Source organism: Pectinophora gossypiella, chromosome 4 (genome assembly GCF_024362695.1).
Source record: "Pectinophora gossypiella chromosome 4, ilPecGoss1.1, whole genome shotgun sequence".
Taxonomy (NCBI): Eukaryota; Metazoa; Arthropoda; class Insecta; order Lepidoptera; family Gelechiidae; genus Pectinophora; species Pectinophora gossypiella.
In genome coordinates, this window is record NC_065407.1 from 17023989 (window position 1) to 17043687 (window position 19699).

The 19699-nt window shown below is 38.0% G+C and overlaps 1 protein-coding gene across 2 annotated transcripts in view; it reads right to left on the bottom strand.

Annotated features, from left to right (window-relative positions):
* The window catches only part of LOC126382334 (teneurin-m), a 373029-nt gene that overhangs the window by 293936 nt on the left and 59394 nt on the right, over positions 1-19699 (bottom strand). For both annotated transcript variants that reach the window (XM_050032131.1, XM_050032130.1), the window contains exon 2: positions 8621-8665. In XM_050032131.1, coding sequence (XP_049888088.1) covers positions 8621-8665 — 45 coding nt within the window. The remainder of the gene's footprint in view (positions 1-8620; positions 8666-19699) is intronic.

The following is a 19699-nucleotide window of genomic DNA, read 5'->3' on the forward strand; positions in this document are numbered from 1 at the left end:
ATCATGTTAAAAAGGACATCTTCTTCCCTGATGTGGGTTGTTAGGTCAGTTACTGACCTAACGACCCAAGTAAGAACTGGTGGAAATATCGTATTCCCTTTACAAGAAATCTTGTGTCGTATAAGACCTTATATTACAGGAAGGTAATTTGAAACGCAAAAGAATAATTAACATTTTTTTTCTCACTCACTCAAAAATAACCAAACACAATAACAAAAATAACCAAACTAGAAAGCATCTAAGTGATACCCGATATTTTACAAGCGTAAATATGTTTCAAAAGGAAATTCTAAAAATATCGAGTTGCAGAATGATGACTTATTTAAGTCGAACTCATCCTCTTTAATTACTGAACGTTGTACGAAATTGGATGAAATTTTAAGCCTTAATCAAATCCTTGGCTTTCTCAAGCATTACTAAGTATTACTCTTGGTCGTACCTAACTATTTAAGTTTTCCTTTGATTAAGCAGGCGACAAGGATTTCTTGATTAAAATTTCGCAGTTGAGAAACCTTGTTGGGTTAAGACGAAATGGTGTATACCGTAAATTGTTAATTTTGAGGATTTCTTTAAGTCTTTGAGAGACTTTGACAAGGGACGAAGAACTGTATAGTAAGTAGTGTTCTGGACTAAGTTCTTAATGTTTAAAACTGAAAATAAGTTTAAAATAAATACATAATACGATTTCAATATATACTTGCCTGATCTGCCAAAGATGGGAATTTGTTAAGTTTCCTGAATAAATAAATGTGATCGCTTATGTTTGTAATTTTTTTAATTACTCACAGCACAGTGTTACGTCATTTTACAATTTCATCATTGACCAGTTTTTTAATAATGAAATATAAGTAAAAAAATAATATCCTTAAGATAAATAATAAATTGTCGAAAAACATTTTTTGTTTCTGTTTAATTTATTTATGTACTTATTTTAATCGAAATATATAAATAAATTGAATCATAAATAATTTAATTATATTTCATCACGTGCCAGTATGTATGTTTTTCATACAAATTCCATGGTAACTGATTTGACTAGTTGGAACCTAATTAAGAGGAAGTCGGTTAAAAATGAACTTAATTGTGACGTAGAAAGCATTGTCTTTTAAGTTGGGTCTATTGGCAGCCGGAAATGCTGTGGCCTGGCGCGGTGGTTATAGATTTAGCACAAGTCATGCAGTGCCTGTCTAAGGTTTCATCGGTCTCTTTGAAATTTGAAAGCCGCTCCTCGTGTCAAAACTGATGAGCTACACCGAAATTCGTTCATTCATTTTCACAGAAAAACATAGTTTGCCTCCCTTTGATGTTAAAACCACCCCGTTCTCAGCGGTTTAGCCTCTTCAAGTCTAAGTAATCTTGCAACTGAAGATTTTCGCGAATACTTCAAACGTAGTCAATTTATTTCGTAATAACATTCCTTCAATTAAATATGTACCTAGTTTATATAAACTCAAGTTTTAGTTTCGCCGTACAACTCGCGAGTAAGAAAAGGAAAAAAATCTTAGTTGAAACTTGGTAGATCCTTTTTTTGCAGTACATTAAAACTTTATTCATGAAACAGAAATTTTCCTTCAAGTAGGTGGGTGCGTAATGTTGTCGGGGCTGTATCAAAATGAATAGGTTTCAAATAACTTTAGTTACATAAGGACGACCTCTATATTTTTAGAGCTTTCCTTTTGGAAGGTAGACAGTAATCTATTTATTTTTAGTTACTTCTACTTGATTTCGTGTTATTGCTACATCCGGACGAAAGGAAAGAATACGGACTTTTTTAATATTTTTCACTGGCTTTTGTTTTTTTTTTATAACAATCCACTGAGGAGAACATAACATAACATAATCTCACGACTATGTTCCAAATGGGTAGTTACAAGCACATTCATCGCAAGATGAACTAAGTGCCACCTCACCGAGCTTTCTGTTAGACCAACGTGATAGGTGGTGAGCAGTATCGCCAGTTGGTGAAAAGTGAGATACATTTCTAACTCATTGGTGCGAGTCCGATATCGGAGTACGAGCCGACGCTCCCCGATCGAGAATCGAGACGGTTTACCTCAGAACCATAGCGACAGAGGAGAAACAAATTAAATAGAGTTAATTTACCATCAGAAATGCCAGTCCGCAATAGTGGGAGTGAAAGGAATATCGGTTGCTCATGTCCCTATCTACGTACCTAAGTTGGCCAAGAAGTAACAAGGGTCAAAGATAACATCAGAACGCATAAATACAACTGCGTTGCCATATCCATATTTCTTGGCATCCTGATTAGATATGGAAAATAATATTTCGTTGCGAAAATAATATCCTGATTTATCGCGGGGGCAGATAACGGCGCGAAAGATGGCCGCGTAATGGTCGGATGGGGCAAAATAGGGCAAAATGTCCATACTTGCCCCAAGTACCCCTGTCCCCAGTTTCCCCACTGCGTATTTTTACATATTACATTTCAGGGGTAGCATTAAATTACGGGGGTTTTTTATTATAGAATACCATATTTTTGCGAAGGTATGATAACGCCTTACCTTAAGGGTGAAGCTGTGAATAATTATGGTGTGTGGGAATGTTCTGGGGAAGATTTTTTTGCTAGAGATAGTAGGGATCATATTCCGTTACTACCCGATAATAATAAAAAGGACATTACAGGCAGGCCACCCGATTGTTCGAAAGCAAGTTGATCCGCGCTTCGGAGGGCATGTTAAGCTGTGTTTTTATTCCACATGCAGAGGTTTGTTTGTAAACCATGCTACTAACTAATTAATTACTTTGTTTTCTTTACACAATACTGGTAATGGTATCTTGTTTACGCATCCAATTAAAAAATAACATTCAAATGAATATTTTAACAGGATAGGTACCTATGATTATGTTTTAACAAAATTCAAATAGAAAGGAAATTCGACTCGACTCATTAGTGTCGTGTGGTTCCGTATAATTACATTTTATATGAAAACAGAATTACGAGGTGCTTTTTATATTTTAATATGAAAAAAGGTCAATTTAGCATCGGGTTTCTTTCGACGTATTCGAAATTCGAATCAAAGCAAAGCTTCTAATTGGTGGCTACAAAAGCGGGATTGTGATTAGATTAATTATGTTCTTTTTTTAAATACCTTCACCGTCTGATCATCTCCGGTGATGAAAGGTCAGCTGAAAATAATAAAAATAATTAAACGATAATTTTTAAAAAATGTGTTTATTTATGAAAAAAACAAATTGACAAAATGGAGTCTGTTGCTTTTGATACAATTAAGAACAAACTAAAAAGTTGTTGTTACATAAACCATGTCAGGGGCCTTTGGTGGCTCAACCCTAGAGTCCCTGAGGTTCACAGCACAACCCGCAGGATAGAAGTAAAACTAAAGATTATTCTATTTTCTGAGTATGAACTACTTAATTCGAACTTCTTAACTTAGTACGAATTAGAAGGTACGAAATTATTCCATACAATGGAACGTCAACAAAACCGCTTCCGCATTTTCTATAGAATACCCGACCACACCATAGCATTATAGGGAAAAGAACAATCAAATAGTCTACATGACGAATCCAATTCGAACCGGCCACGCTTGGCCGAACCTAGAACCGAACCCGTGACCTCTGACAGCCACCCGACCACAATAGACAATGGCTGAACATTAGTCATGTTTGTGTACTGATTATATGAACACACCCTATGATTACGTAAGTTAATACGCGAGTGTGACATCGCCTTTATACTTAAGACTCGGAAACCGTGACTGAGAAAATAATGTTATTTTTTGTTCGTAATTAAGCACAAATAGCCTATATACGTCCCACTGATGGGCACAGGCTTTAGATTAATCAACCGGATAGGGTATGGAGCATACTCCACCACGCTGCTCCAGGTCGGGTTAGTAGTCTTCTTCTTATCGTGTGGGTTGTGAGGTGGAATACCAGCCTCATCAACCCTGGTGTCAGGGTTGTAATTGAGCTGCCAAAGGCCCCTGATAAGGCTCATGTAACGACTACTTACTTACATCAGTAAATAGTAACCGGGACCTTTGAAGCACGGATCATCTTACTTTCGGACAATCCGGTGATCAGCCTGTAATGTTCTAACAATCCTAGGGATAGGGATTCGAACCCGGGGCGTCCGGATGAGTCCAACGCTAGACCACTGGACCACAGAGGCCGTTACGATATTCATTACATTTTTAGTTACTATTCTAAAAATTTTTAGATACCAATTACTTAGTTTGAGTATAGGGACGTGACCAGAATGTCCACATACCCAGGGATGGGATAAAGCTGCATTCTAAATGTGCGAGCGTAACAAAGGATGGAGATCTCAAAAAATCGCTTTACCGACACGGAATTCGTCGGAACGGTCCAGATGTCGAATACGAAATAAGGCTTCTAGGGTTGAAGAAATCAAAGTTTCTTTTCTTTTACTGAGATCAGTTTTTGTTGAAATTATTGGTATGTTGGTAGCTCTGTTGGAAGAACGCTTGACTCTCATTGTGACGTCGCAAATTCAATTCTCACCACGGCCCTAAACCCTGATTTGGATTTTGTTTTTGAATTCAAATTTGGATCACAAATGTCTATAACGTATTCAGCGGTGAAGGAAAACATCGTGAAGTTACCCACTTAATCGAGAAATGCGTTTTCGAGGTATGTGACTTAGCCTGTATTGGGCAGAAAACCTTCGAGGGTTGAAAGGTCATACAGGCAGTCGCTTTTGCGCAAAAAGCGGACATGTTTAAAACTTTTGCTTAGGTAAGCGGACTCTGTGGAAAACCTGCAATGCGCGGTACGAGTTAGATCTGTCAAAGTGCAAAAGCCAGTGTTGTGACGTTCATTAGCATAGTGATGTATCAGTCGAGACTACACAGGGAGATCGTTCGCTCCCCTTCTTATTAAAAATAACAGAACTTTTCAACATTCTCGAGACAAAAATAATCAAAGAAAAAATTCAGCAACCCTTACAATTTTACACGTGAAACGAAACAAACGTGAGCTGCCGTGTCCTGAAAATCGCTTTCTGCAATCGAATGCACAAACCGAGACAGACTTATGTGATGGCCTTAAGAGTGAGCAGGACAGCTGATATGCGGAAAGCTGAGACGCGAATGGAATTGCAAATGTGTGAATGAGCCAGTCTCGGCCGTGGCTCTATCAGCAACATTTTTTTTGCAGACGTTATGTATTTTACCTCTGTGGTATAAAGAGACCACAAAGCTGAAGGTCCTAGCTTCGAATCCCAGTAGAGTAAATGAAGGAAAAAAAAATTGACTCGTTAAGTCAGAACCGTTGTATGATACCTACTTAACTAATACTCAACCCGGTTAGCGGCTAATAGTTGCTAGCATTAACCACTTGACTGAACTTCACCTGGGAACAGCTTTTACCTAATAGTAATTTTGTAGTATTATATTAATCAATTCTTTATTGTACATAAAATAAGGAAAATCAAACAGAGAAAACATAAAACAAAAGGTGGGTTTATCTCTAAAAGAGATCTCTTTTAGCTAACTCTGCAGGGTGGGAAACATTATGGGGTTTAGAAGGAGACGCAGTGTACCTTCAACAGAAGAGAATACAAAAAAAGAAAGAGTAAACAAATATAACATAATTAATAATAATTATAATTAATTGTTTTTATTTTACTTGTTTATCGTTTGTGTACGGTACGCTGCGTGACCCCTTAACTTTTAATATACAGAGTTGGCTGGAAGATATCTCTTTTGGAGATAAGCTCGCATTATTAGAAATTTAATCACGTATCGACCCGTCTTCTTCATCTATCGTGTACGTATATTATGATGATTGATATTCTTTATGAAGTTTTCTAGAAAAATATGGATTTAAATCTACCGTTGTTTTGACACGAACCTGCTTTTTGCGTCATCTATTTTTCCTCCAATTTCCGAGTCAATAGTTTACGAATGAAGCAACGAGTGGAGTTCATTAATTGAGTTACCAAAGTGTCCGACGAACTTCGTGGATGCGGCTGAGATTGTTTTTACGCTAGGGCATAATCAAACTAAAGAGTACCCTGCTAGGGATGTACTTAGTAACTACTAGGGAGGTACTATGTCTAGCGCTATTCCGTTTTTCACAGGGTCCGCTTACCTAACGTGAAGATTGGACAGGTCCAGTTTTTACAGAAGCGACTAGTTGTATAATTAGTAGTAACTCCATTAACTCTACTAGAGTTAGTGGTAACTCTATTCTACTAGGGTTAGTAGTAACTTTTCTAACTATAAAAGGATAGTATGACAAAGCGTTTTACAAATTGCCTTTTGCATATTGCAAACCAGCGAGCGTTTAGAAATTGACGACGCCATTTTTAATGATACGAATTAGACTATTTGCTAACAACATATTATCTGCCTACAACTTTGGGAAACAGACGTGATGCTATGTTGTTGTTATGTTGGATCGGTGCATTTCTCCGACGAACCCCAGGAGAAAACCGAGTGACTCTTTCAATATTCGACACAATTTTCAGAAAGATAAAAACAAAGATAAAGGCAGCATACATGTCAAGTGGAGACGTCTTTATCTACGGACATATCAAGCATTTTAGTGCTTTGGCAAACTGTATCGGAATAGAAAATAGGTTCAGACCGTCTTGCCAAATGTTAAGAGATTTATCTTGACCGTAACCCGTGCGTACGCTTCGACAAACGGACATAAAAACCTTTACATACATACATAACTTACGGCTGTAATAGGTACAAAAAACTCTGGGATAGACTAAATCCCAAAAAAAATATACTTCATATTTATATATATTTTTTATTTTGTATTTCTTATGAAGAAAACAAAATATGGGCAATTCAGTATACTTAATAAAAAAAAGATAAAAAATGTGACCAAAGGAGCACCTTGAAACAACAGGTCACTGCCCACACCTGGTATGATAAACAGCTGAATGCAGTCTATTATTTTTCATTACTTCTAGCACACTATCTTGGTTTTTGTTACGCTACTACGAAAGCGATATTAACATAATAAAATAGCTATTACTCACTACTAGTTCCAATGTAAACCGATATCGACGGGGCCCTATTATGCGCTCCTTTAAATATTTTCAAAGGTAGAACGCTCCATCTTCCGACAATCTTATTATTATCATGGACTAACTTATTCTACGAGTTTGTTTTTCAAGTGCTCTACTATCCATCGGATTTTTAATTGTAGTGGTGATTATGGCAGATATTCCGGCAGAGAACGGCTAATTGGATGAAAACATCAGAGTTGAAAAACAAAGCTTCTTTCTTTTGTTGCGTTTCATTTTTGAATTTAGAACATTCACTGGCTGGTATGTAATTGAGTAAAGTTTAAAGTTTGTGACTTTGTGATTTGATTAAGTAAAGTATCTTTTACGTGTTTATTTTATTTTTACGCTCGCTATTTATTTAAAATAAGCAGATCGAAAGATGAAATGAATGCCTTTGAAGGGGACTGACAAAATGTCAGGCTGGATAGAAATTTGTGGAAGAAGAGAAAGGAGGTATTTGCTCAGCAGTGGGACACGATAAAATATTATAAAATCTGACTGAATGGTTTAAGAAATATTAGTATTCAATATTCTAGATTAGGTTGAGGAGCTCGGTGGCGCAGCGGTAAACGCGCTCGGTCTGCGATTGTTGAAGTTAAGCAACTTTCACAAAAGCCGGCCATAGGATAAATGACCACAAAAAAAAATTCATCTCGAGCTCCTCCGTGCTTCGGAAGGCACGTTAAGCCGTTGGTCCCGGCTGCATTAGTAGTCGTTAATAACCACCAATCCGCACTGGGCCCGCGTGGTGGTTTAAGGCTCGATCTCCCTATCCATCCATAGGGAAGGCCCGTGCCCTAGCATTGGGGACGTTAATGGGCTGATGATGATGATGATTCTAGATAGATGGCGCCGGCATCGGCGTTGAAGACTTCCCATGGAGGAGGACCCGGTGGTGTAATAGTTAACACGCATGTCTCGGCTTGACAAGAGCTGCGAGTTCAAGTCCCATCCGAGACAGATTTAATTATCTCTATAAAAAAATATTCTTTTCCCGAAATTAAAACACATAATAACGGGTTCTTACCGCGTTTAAAATAGGGATATGAGACTCCCGATATTTCGACACTGTTGCAAGTGCCATGATCACGGGATGACTGAATTGGAAAAAGAAAGAAAATTATGGATCTACCTACTCCACTCCAATCTCGTCAGTCATCCCGTGATTATGGCACTTGCAACCGTGTCGAAATATCGGGAGTCTCATATCCCCATTTAAACGCGGTAAGAACCCGTTATTATGTGCTTTAATTATGATAATAACCGCGTAAACTTAAAACAATGTATTTCCCAGAAATGTTTATTTAAGAAAACAAAATTTTGCGTTTTCAATTTCACATGAGTGGGATGTTATATAAATGTTATATATTTTTTAACGTTTTATGATTGGAATTTGCATGGTGTGATTTGTACTGATATTTGCTATTCAAAAAACGTATTTACTTACTGTGTGTGCACTGATGATAGGCACGAAGGTATATTTTTCTTTTCATTTTAGCTAAATATTATTTTTTGTGTAAAAAGGTCAGAATTTTTTATTGCACAGTAGAGAAAGCATAAAGAACATAGCAAATACTAAACACTACTTACTTATATAACTATAACTGCAGTCATCCCCATTCTGTTGCGACTCACCTGTAAAAAAAAAGAAATATTATTAGTAAATATTGCAATACAATGTACATACTTAATAGGTATAAAGACCTTTTTTGCATACAATGACTATAGAAAAACTTCTTCTTGGCCGAACCTAGAACCGAACCCGTGACCTCTCAAATTCAAATTTTTGTTCGTAATTAAGCACAAATAGCCTATATACGTCCCACTGATGGGCACAGGCTTTAGATTAATCAACCGGATAGGGTATGGAGCATACTCCACCACGCTGCTCCAGGTCGGGTTAGTAGAGTCTTCTTCTTATCGTGTGTGTTGTAAGGTGAATTACCAACCTCATCAACCCTGGTGTCAGGGTTACTATTGAGCCGCCAAAGGCCCCTGACATGGCTTATGTAACGACTACTTTCTTACATCAGTAAGTAGTAACCGGGACCAACGGCTTAACGTGCCTTCCGAAGTACAGATAATCTTAATTTTTGGACAATCAGGTGATCTGTCTGTATGTCCTAGCCAAACTAGGGATCACAAAGTGACTTTTGTGATATGTCCCCACCGGGATTCGAACTCGGGACCTCCGGATCGTGATCCTAACGCTCAACCACTGAACCACGGAGGCTGTTACAACAGATAAAGTGTCTACAGTAAAAAATGTCATGACGTATTGTTTAAAAATAGAACGTGCACGATATTGATGCTATTCTGTCAATAAAAGTGATAGTTGTCATGTTTAAATTTTAAACAACGTCAAAAATTATGTTACCAACACTTTTATTCATAACAACATTTCATTTTGTTAGGTATACATTGTTGTTTGTTCATTGTTTTTGTCATATCCCAATTTTAAACTCGGTAAGAACCCGTTATTATGTGTTTTAATATTTCATTTGATTGTTTTTTTTTACTATTCCAAATTTAAACGCGGTAAGAACCCGTTATTATGTGTTTTAATATTTCATTTGATTGTTTTTTTTACTATTCCAAATTTAATTTAATTTATGATATCAAAAGTTTAAAATATCTGTATTTAGTTCAAGCATTAATACCAGTCTATAATAACATGAATGTCATATTTAATATAATATGTTTGTACTGTCGACGCGCCAAATAATAAAATGATAAAAATTATATTTAACCACACTGGGTTTTGACAAAGGCAATGAATTCGGTCAAAAAACCTATTACATGTAACTGTTACTATTTTCGGTGGAGTCACGAAATGGTAAGAAAAACTACTAAAGCAACTTCATTCATATTTAGGCCGACAAAAAGTCGTGACATTGTCGTGTTGTGAACAGGAAACATTCTGAACACTGGACGCAACCATTAGGACAATCTAAACATGTTTAAACCATGTACTTGAGAATCTTTATCTTACCAAAATAACTCAAACATATCAAAGAACACGCCTAGACCTTTCCCCTACATTAATAAAGTATAAAATCCCCCGCATAATCTAAAAGTAGACGTAGGATAACGAAGTTTCTCTATTACAACCTCACGAACTCACCGTGAGAACACGTGTGCTTCTAAGGAAATTAAATTAAGCTTTAAAACAAAGACGGTAACATTCAAAATTAATCATAGTTGTGTAACAAGAATTCAGTAAGTCTGTTTCAATCGATTTTTTTTCTTGGAAATTGGGATTGATCAAATAAACAGTTATAAGAAGACTCCCAATATTTTATGTTAACGAAAGTGCTTAATGCAAAAAAATATTCTTAATGCTTTTTACCAAAATTTGCGTAGCGACAGCTGATACATAATATTAAATGCCAAATTAAATATACAAAAATTTAATGATGTAAATATAGGGCTACTTAACTGGCTCAAAGGAACCGCAGTTCAAAGCTATTATTTTACTGAAAAAAAAATACAATATGCCGCGGCAAAGTCACGTCGTATCGCGCCCAATCGTCACGCGGCATTAGATTTGAATCTGGAACTCTTTAAAATGCCGTAATAGCGTCTTCCGTGTGTGACGCGTCCTTTTGTTTTAGTTGGAATTTTGTTTTTTTTTTTGTTTTGAATAGATTCACGTTTAACCGTCTTTTATTTACGTATGCAGATGGAAAGATTTTTTGCTTCCGATTTTTCAAGAGTCACTGTTTAACTAACATTCACTAAGTATACTGTGTTTATTTGTATAAAATATCAATGTAAATATATGTGAAAACACATAGGTCTACCAAAGAATAGTGCGCAGCACTTCAAATGCAAAGCGAGATGACAAATCTCCTTCATAAAAAGAAAAGTTCGGACGGATAAAAAATCGGCTTTCAAGCGAAAATTTCGCTCCACCGGCGTATAATGACGTAACGCCATGCTTTATGGGCGCCCTGGAATTTAATTTTGGCCCTTTATATTTTTGACCACTAAGCCCCCTCTCCCCTCGAGGTTCTTTAACGAGTGGCCAAGTGGCCGCGAGTTGCGGGTAGCGAACGTGAAGAACGAAGTGTCAAGGCTTTGTTCCGTGTTACAGTCTGGAGATGGATTTGTAGTATAGATATTTGATTGTATATGTTATCTTTACTATACATACATACATAAACAGCCTATATAAGTCCCACTTTTGGGCACAGGCCTCCCCTCAGTCAACCGGAGGGGGTATGGAGCACACTCCACCACGCTGCTCCAACGCGAGTTGGTGGGGGTTTTTTTACGGCTAATAGCCGGGACTAACGACTTAACGTGCCCTCCGAAGCACGGAATCATCTTACTTTTTCGGACAATCAGGTGATTCGAGCCTGAAAAGTCCTTACCAAACAAAGGACAGTCTCACAAAAGTGATTTCGACAATGTCCCTATCGGGAATCGAACGCGGACCTCTAGATCGTGAGCCTAACGCTCTAACCACTAGACCACGGAGGCTATACATACATAACATATATAAATAATTCACACCAATTTCGTACCGGGGTCAGCAGAGACTATGGAATTCCATGTACGTAAGTAGTCGTTACATGAGTCATGTCAGGGGCCTACAGCGGCTCAGTAATAACCCTGACACCAGGGTTGATGAGGTTGGTAATTCACCTCACAATCCACACGATGGAAGGGGGTATGAATAAATAAATCGTATCGCTAGTTGAAATACAGCTAGAACAGTCCACATTCCTTATCTCTTTTCCGCTGTTAGAGAGGCCATTTCTACTCGGCCATTGTGGCTCTCACGTACGCATATTAGGAGGCCGGTCCTCCTAAAACTCGTAAAGAGGTCGAGAGGTCCTCTTCATGTTTATGATGTGTCTTTGAACTTTTTTCGGATGCCGATTGGTCGTAGGAGTGTTTATTGAAAGTAATGATGTGGGGAGTGTGTGGTGTTGTAAATATTTTATAGCGTTTAAAAGGGTGTCCGATTTTGACATAAAATTTTCATGAGTCTCTCCTCATTTTTTGAATATCTTGGCTTATGGACAGGAGTCCTAGTACGGCTTTGAATGGACTACTCTGGGCGCCATCACACTCGCGTCAGAAAGTACTGCGGGGATCATCTTGCTTTTGGACAACCAGGTGATCAACCTCTAATGTCCTAACCAAACTAGGCTTCGCTTCCTTAGTTATCACAAATAACTACCTAACCGAAACGTTCTCAAAATGGAACACTCAACCCCACTAACACACGCTAACTAAATTAAGATACGATCCAAAACAAAACGTTGTCATGAGTACCAGGCAGGCATGACATGTGAATAGCTGAGCTTGCCACCAACCATCAAGGTGAACGGATGCGGTACGCGATACGGGCGAATTGACAGCCGAACGAACAATGACAGCACTTCGCTTCGGTCGCTTGTGTGTGTAGTGGCTTTTTTTTAGGTTTTAGCATAAGAGTGGGATGTTATCTAAGTGGTAGAGAATTTTAGGGTAGCTCCCAACGAGAGTTTTCTTAGATTAGCAAATCTCGAGGTATTGAATTTACAGTTTTTGGTTGTAGTTTTTCTAGAGTAGCTAAGTACTTAGACCAACCTGGTGTCTAAAAATATGAAAAGTCTTGATATTTTGTATAAAAAGTTTTTTATAGTTACGAATATAAAATCGTTTTCTTATTTAACCAACTTGTTAACATCTCTATTCATTATACATACATTTAAAGAAGTAAAGACAATCTTCTCTCCTATCGCGTGGGTTGTGAGGTGAATTACCAACCTTATCAACCCTGATGTCAGGGTTCAGTAAAGATATATATAAATCTATGTACTAGATAACATACATAAAAATCTATGTACAGCAATGGTTAAAATAAATCGAATACAGGATTTAAATGTAGCCACATTTGAATACAGAACATCAAGTCGATCGACTGCGCTCATATCAATATATTTCACCGTTGAAACAAAGCACGATCAACATAACAATCATCCAATCACATTGCGCCATTACCATTACTTGAATGGCGAATCGAAATTGAATTTCGAATTCTGTCAACCAATAGTGTTAAATCGCACCGTCGATATTTGAATGTCGGACTTTGTCTTGGATATTTAGGGCGGCTTCAGACTTGTTTGAATCGACAAGTAAAGGTGGATACCGACCGGAGCAAAATGTGATATTTTGAATTCAAACATATCATCAAATATTAAATATTAAACATTAATATAATTTTAAACATAACAGTGGTACGTGTATCGAAGCGAGTTTTCCCTTTACTAAAAATAAATTTAATTGATGTTGACTGGCAACGGCTGAATTTTTTAAATTTGATTTCCATATTGTTACATTTCACGCGAATATACACAATCACTATCATGGCTAATAGCCAGTATTTCTGACTTCTAAATAAGTGAGACTATTTGTAGGCAAATGGAATATTATAGTCTCTGCTCACCCTCGTGGGAAATAAGCGTGAGGTTGTGTAAACACAAGACAAAGAACAAGAGAAGATTAAGTTGCGTTCACTACGAGTTTGCTTGAATATGGACGAGTTGACAATTTGCAATATACGTAATAATAATAACTTTGCAAGAGTAAAAAAAAGAGTTAAGAGTAGGAGTGTTTGATAAGAGTGGAAGGTGAGTGAGTGGAATTCCGTGGGCTCTGCCTACCCCAAAGGGAAATTGGCGTGAACTTATGTATATATAACTATGCAAGTTGGTTTGGTCGATCGTTGAGCTTACATTCAACAGTAACAGACAAAGAAATTGAAATAATACTTGATAATGCTGGCTTTTGAAATGCATCTTCGGAGGTATGTGACCTAATCTGTATTAGGCTGGTTTTACCTTCGCGGGTTGGAGGTGAGACATGCAGTCGCGTCTATAAAAAACCGGACCTGTCAAATCTTCAGGTAATGCTAGGGAGGTGATGATGATGAAGGCTTACTTTTTTTCTCAAACCTAAATACTAAATACTCTTAGGTAAAGTACACACTAGCGGTCAAGTGACTGCAAATAGTCGCGGTTGATCCGCACTCTGCGGTTACATCCGCAAGTCTAAACTAGCTCTTAGAGAAATATTTACAGTTCACGCGATGACTCGACGTAACCATGGTAACTCGATTCATTCGACTTCGTTTACTAATTGGGATCATTTGTGTATCTAGTTTAATTAATTTGAGTGCTTGACAATTACTGTAAAGGGGGCGAGATTCAATGCGCTGACGGCTATGATTTGAGTGATTAGATGAGGTGTTTCTTGATCAATTTATTCGAATGATTCCTAAATTAGAAAGGATAACTATTCAAAGGTCAAAGTCACAGGTACAATACCTCTGGAACTACCCATTTGTCAAGATAAATAGTGAATGCTAACAAATGCAAATACTCATACTAATATAAAAAATCCGAAAGTAAATCTGTCTATCTCTTTCTTCCATTTTCACGTCAAGAAAGATGATCTGTGCTTCGGAAGGCACGTTAGTCCCGGTTACTACTTACTGATGTAAGTGAGTAGTCGTTACATGAGCCATGTCACGGCCTTTGGCGGCTCAATAGTAATCCTGGCACCAGGGTTGATGGGGTTCGTTATCCACCTGACAACCCACACGATAGAAGAAGAAGATTTTCACGCCTCAATCTGATTTAGATAATTGTCAGTTGCAGGTGTAAACTATTTAGATGGGCTAGCGTAATTTCGAACGACATTAGAATAGGTGCTTTCCAACGATAAACGATATATATCCTGTTAGGCATTTTTCTATAAATGGCAACACAAGAATGGGGTTGTCAAATCGGACGGATTGATACACGCTCTCTTGCGCTGGGGACCTTGTCGACACCGGACGTGTTTACCAAGTTAAGTGTTATTTTCTTGATACCAGAATAAATAAGTGTGATTACTGTTCTTCCGTATTTTACTACAATCCATACGGACTAAAGCGGGCGGAGAGCAAGTACATACTAACACAAAGAAAAAAGAATTCTTCCACCTTGACCCGTATAATTTTGCGAGAACCACAAGTACCACCAAGAGGGGAGTCGGCGGGGGGAGGTCCCCCCATCCCATCCCGCAACGGCGACGCCACTTCCGTCCGCGAGTGCAGCGCCGGAGTTTTCCTAATGACGCGAATATTTCCCGCCTGACGTTTAATTAACTATCAAAGGGGGTGCGGGGTTGGGAGGGGGCTCAAAAGCCTCTTCTAATGCCGCTGCCAATCGTCGGAAGGAGGTTGAACCTAACCACGACTGTGATCTAGACTCCGATTTAGTTACGAGTTTATAGACAGACTGGAGCGAGTTAGATTTCCTTGATTATCATCAAGTTCTTCAAGACTCGAAAGAGCGATTACGAAAAGAAAGAACGCGTTCTATCTTATAAGAAAAAACTACCAAAGGATTGTGTTCTTTTTAATAAGAGGAATCATTATGTGTGCGATAACCTGTCACCTAACCTGTAACTTGTCAGGGGAAGACCAAGAAGAGCTTACGTGGAATAGATTAAAGAAAAGGTTAACGTCGTGTCTTATAGGAAGTCAAGGAATTGGCCTTTGATAGATTGGAATGGAAAATGCTACACCGACAAAAGCGTGGCTCTTAAATTAATGATGATGACCTATCACCATACGGTTCATCATAAGAATATAAATCTTAGAACTTCGTAATAAAATGTCTCTGCCTACCCCTATTGGAATTACAACCGTGCATTATTTAGCTGTTTATCATCATCGCCGAAGTTTCTATATTCGAATCTACAACTATCTCGTCTTTGTATCTATCTTCAGTTACTCAAACTTTCCAAACTATAGCCACGTGAATCATTTGTCACCCTTCACCCAGTACCATAACCCCCCTTTCCGTCCCCCATTTGTTTAGGCCTCAATCTATCACCCACCAAAGTCATAGTACATCAGAAGAGTAAACATTGGGTAGGTACCTAGTTATAGTAATGTGCTGGAATGTTCCCGGCAAAAGACGCGAAATTAGGTAAAATAGCTTTATTACCTAACCTTTAGGCAGATAAGACCAGGGGTTTAAAAAAGCCACATCGAAGCAATTCATCTAAAAGAGCAATATTGCAATTTGACATTTGTTTGTTCTGCGCACTTACTTTTATATGCGCTAATGTCAAATGAGAAATGTGAAATGAGAGGAAGGGGAAGACCAAGAAGAGCTTACATGGAACAGATTAAAGAAAAGGTTAACGTCGTGTCTTATAGGGAAGTCAAGAAATTGGCCTTTGATAGACTGGAATGGAAAATGCTGCACCGACAAGAGCGTGGCTCTTAAATTGATGATGATGAATGTCAAATTGCAATATTGCTTTTTTAGATGAATTGCTTCGATGTAGCTTCTTTAACCCGCCAGAGCACAAGAAAAAACAATTCGAAAGAGAAAAGCAGCCAGTGTCTTTGTTACTATTACAGAGTGTAACATTCCCACTCTGGGAGTATGAAAGGTTATGATGGTAATGATGAAAGTACACCATCGACTTAGCAAGAGAGTGGAATTACGGTGTGAGGTGGAACAGGCTTAGCAGTGAAATCATATGGTGATGTGATGACAAAATTAGATTTCTATGCGTTTCTTATACAGGGTGTTAGTGACATCGTATCTGAGGGGGATGACACATACCATGATTCTGAGTTAATCATCTTCCTAGCATTATCCCGTTTTTTACAGGGTTCGCTTACCTAACCTGAAGATTTGACAGGTCGGTTTTTTACAGAAGCGACTGCCTGTCTGACCTTCCAACCCGCGAAGGGAAAACAAACCAACACAGGTTAGGTAGATCATATACCTCCGAAAATGCATTTCTCGGGAATGTAGGTTTCCTCACGATGTTTTTCCTTCACCACTGAGCACGTGATAATCATTTTATGAAACATGAATTCGAAACCAAATTCGACAATCATTGGTTTAGGCCTGTGCTGGATTCGAATCTGTGACTTCGAAATGAGAGGCAAGCGTTCTACCAACTGAGCTACCGCGGATCACGAGTTTATGAAAACAGATTACATTTCTAACAATGTTACGGTACGGGAAATGGATCGTTTCGCGGTTGGTCACGCGCGATCACGTTTGACCACGGAGCGGGACGGGCGCCCATGTTTCTCACAGACGACCACAGAGTGCCTATTGCGTTATACTAAAAAATCATTTTAAAATATTTTATAATGCGTTACTTATTTTCTGTGGTCGTCTATTTGATTGGATTGTTTATTTGTTTTTTTTTATTGATTCTTAGAGAAAGCTTTATGTAAAGATAACTTTTATTATTAAAAAGATGTAACGTATTGGTTTTGGATAAAATGTGCACCTGTATATTACTTTTCGTACAGCTTTCCTAAACAATCAACCCACCTATTTATTCCCGTTTTTATCAAAAGCACGGTAAGATGTGGGTACTTAGTTCATCATGCGATGGGTGTATCTCTGACTACCCCATTTGGACATAATCATGAGCCTATCTTATTACTTTTCTGTAAAAAACATTATACAGGTGCTTGATTATTATTTACGAAGACATTGATACTTAGTAATAAGTCTGGGTATTGCGCTGTTCTGTTTCTCTTTTGTTTCATTTTTTTTATTTCCTGTGTGCAATAAAGTATTTGTTATGTAATTTTCAACAGTATGAAATATAACTGCGTACATCTAATCGATAAACTAGTTGGTTCTAATCGGTTGCCATAGTTACTGCAGCTAACAGGAATGCGTACGGCTACGAGCATTAATATGTACCCTATTAAACTTTGGTACCATGTCACATTAACTGTTTTGAGAATCGAACTATTAGTCTCACTAAAATGTCAATAAGTTAGTGCGACAGGGTTACAAAGTGTGTTCATAATATTACCCACGACTGTACTAAAATGAACTCAATTTACAATTAGCTAAAGACTGTCTAATCGTGATCCAATCGATTGCCGTAAAATTTGATAATTGGTAGAGAATCGACAAACACGTTCTGAAATTACGATTAAAAATATTCCTTTTTCAAATTGTGTATAGAAATTATCTTATTGGTACAGTTTTGATTGTATAATTGTAGTTTCAGAACGTCATTTTACGTAGTTTTAGAGTTTTATTTTCTAATTGAAGATTTTATTATTATATTTTGGGGATAGTTGTACCAATCTATCTTACAATTTTAAAATTCAATTTTCGAAGCGATTTATTATTTTTGCCTTCTAGTGTATTATATTTTATGTCTACTTATTTACAATATTTTAGTGTAAAAAAGTGTACGTATTATATTTTGTTACACTAAAATTTTACCACCGTAACTTCAGGTAAAATATTTTCTCTACTGGGGAAGATTTATTTTGCAATCACCACATTAGTTTTGAAGTGCGAAATCTAAAAGGCAAGTAGAAAAATAACCCCTCTAAGGGGAGAGTGTCACTTAAGAGAATACTATGACAAGTGTTGGTGAAAAGCTCTTATGATAACTAACATGTAATGTTTAATAACCGAGTAAAGACATTCCTTGTGTAACAGTTCTTAGATAGGTACTATATAGACGCGCTTTGATGAAGATTAGTGTAAAAAAGTCACTTTGGGCCACCACCGGCTTGGTTCTCAAACGGGGAGCCCCGGAACTGAACTTCATTATACTGAAGTAAAAATGTGAATGGATTCGGGATCGATTCCCGATGGGAACATCGTCGAAGTTACTGTGAGACTGTCCTTTGTTTCGTAAGGACTTTGCAGGCGTGAATTAACTGATTGTCCGAAAAAGTAAGATGATTCTGTGCTTCGGAAGGCACGCTTAGCCGTTGGTCCCGGGCTACTAGCCCAAACACCCCACCCGCAGTGGAGCAGCGTGGTGGGGTATGCTCCATACCCCCTCCGGTTGATTGAGGGGAGGCGTGTGCCCAGCGTGTATAGGCTGTTTATGTAGGTTTTTGTATGTGGATGGATTGTATAAAGAAGAATGTGTGTGAAAGGTGTGAGTACTGGGATGACCACTGACAGAAATGAATGGAAGAGGAATACATGCTGTGCCGACCACACTTAGAGTGGGATTCTTCTTCTATCGTGTGGATTGTGAGGTGAATAACCAACCCCATCAACCCTGGTGTCAGGGTTATTACTGAGCCGCCATATGCCCCTGACATGACTCATGTAACGACTACGTACTTACATCGGTAAATAATAACCGGGACCAACGGCTTTATGTGCCTTCCGAAGCATGGATCTTTTTACTTTTTGGAGAATCAGGTGATCAGCCTGTAATGTCCTAACCAAACTAGGGATCACAAAGTGATTTTTGTGATTTATCCCCACCAGGATTCGAACCCGGGACCTCCGGATCATGAGCACAACGCTCAACCACTGGACCACGGAAGCCGTTAGAGTGGGATAAGGACAGAAGAGTTAATTTGTTTATATATTTATGCTGTATTGGTTAGTGGCTTTACCTACCCCATGAGTTTCTACAGTATGTATTTAAAGTCCTCCAAATCCAACCAATAAGCATACGATTAACTGAATCGACTACAAAATTATCCTAAAGCATGAAGATTCAGAAAAGATAAGCGTATACGCAGTTCTGTGGTAATTAACGCGAACATTCAGTTTCTAAAGAGACCCAGCATAATACCGTCTATGGCACCCATTCATTGATCACCAAGTCTCGTGGCATATCCCTTGCTGCATCCTAATAAGGTCGCGA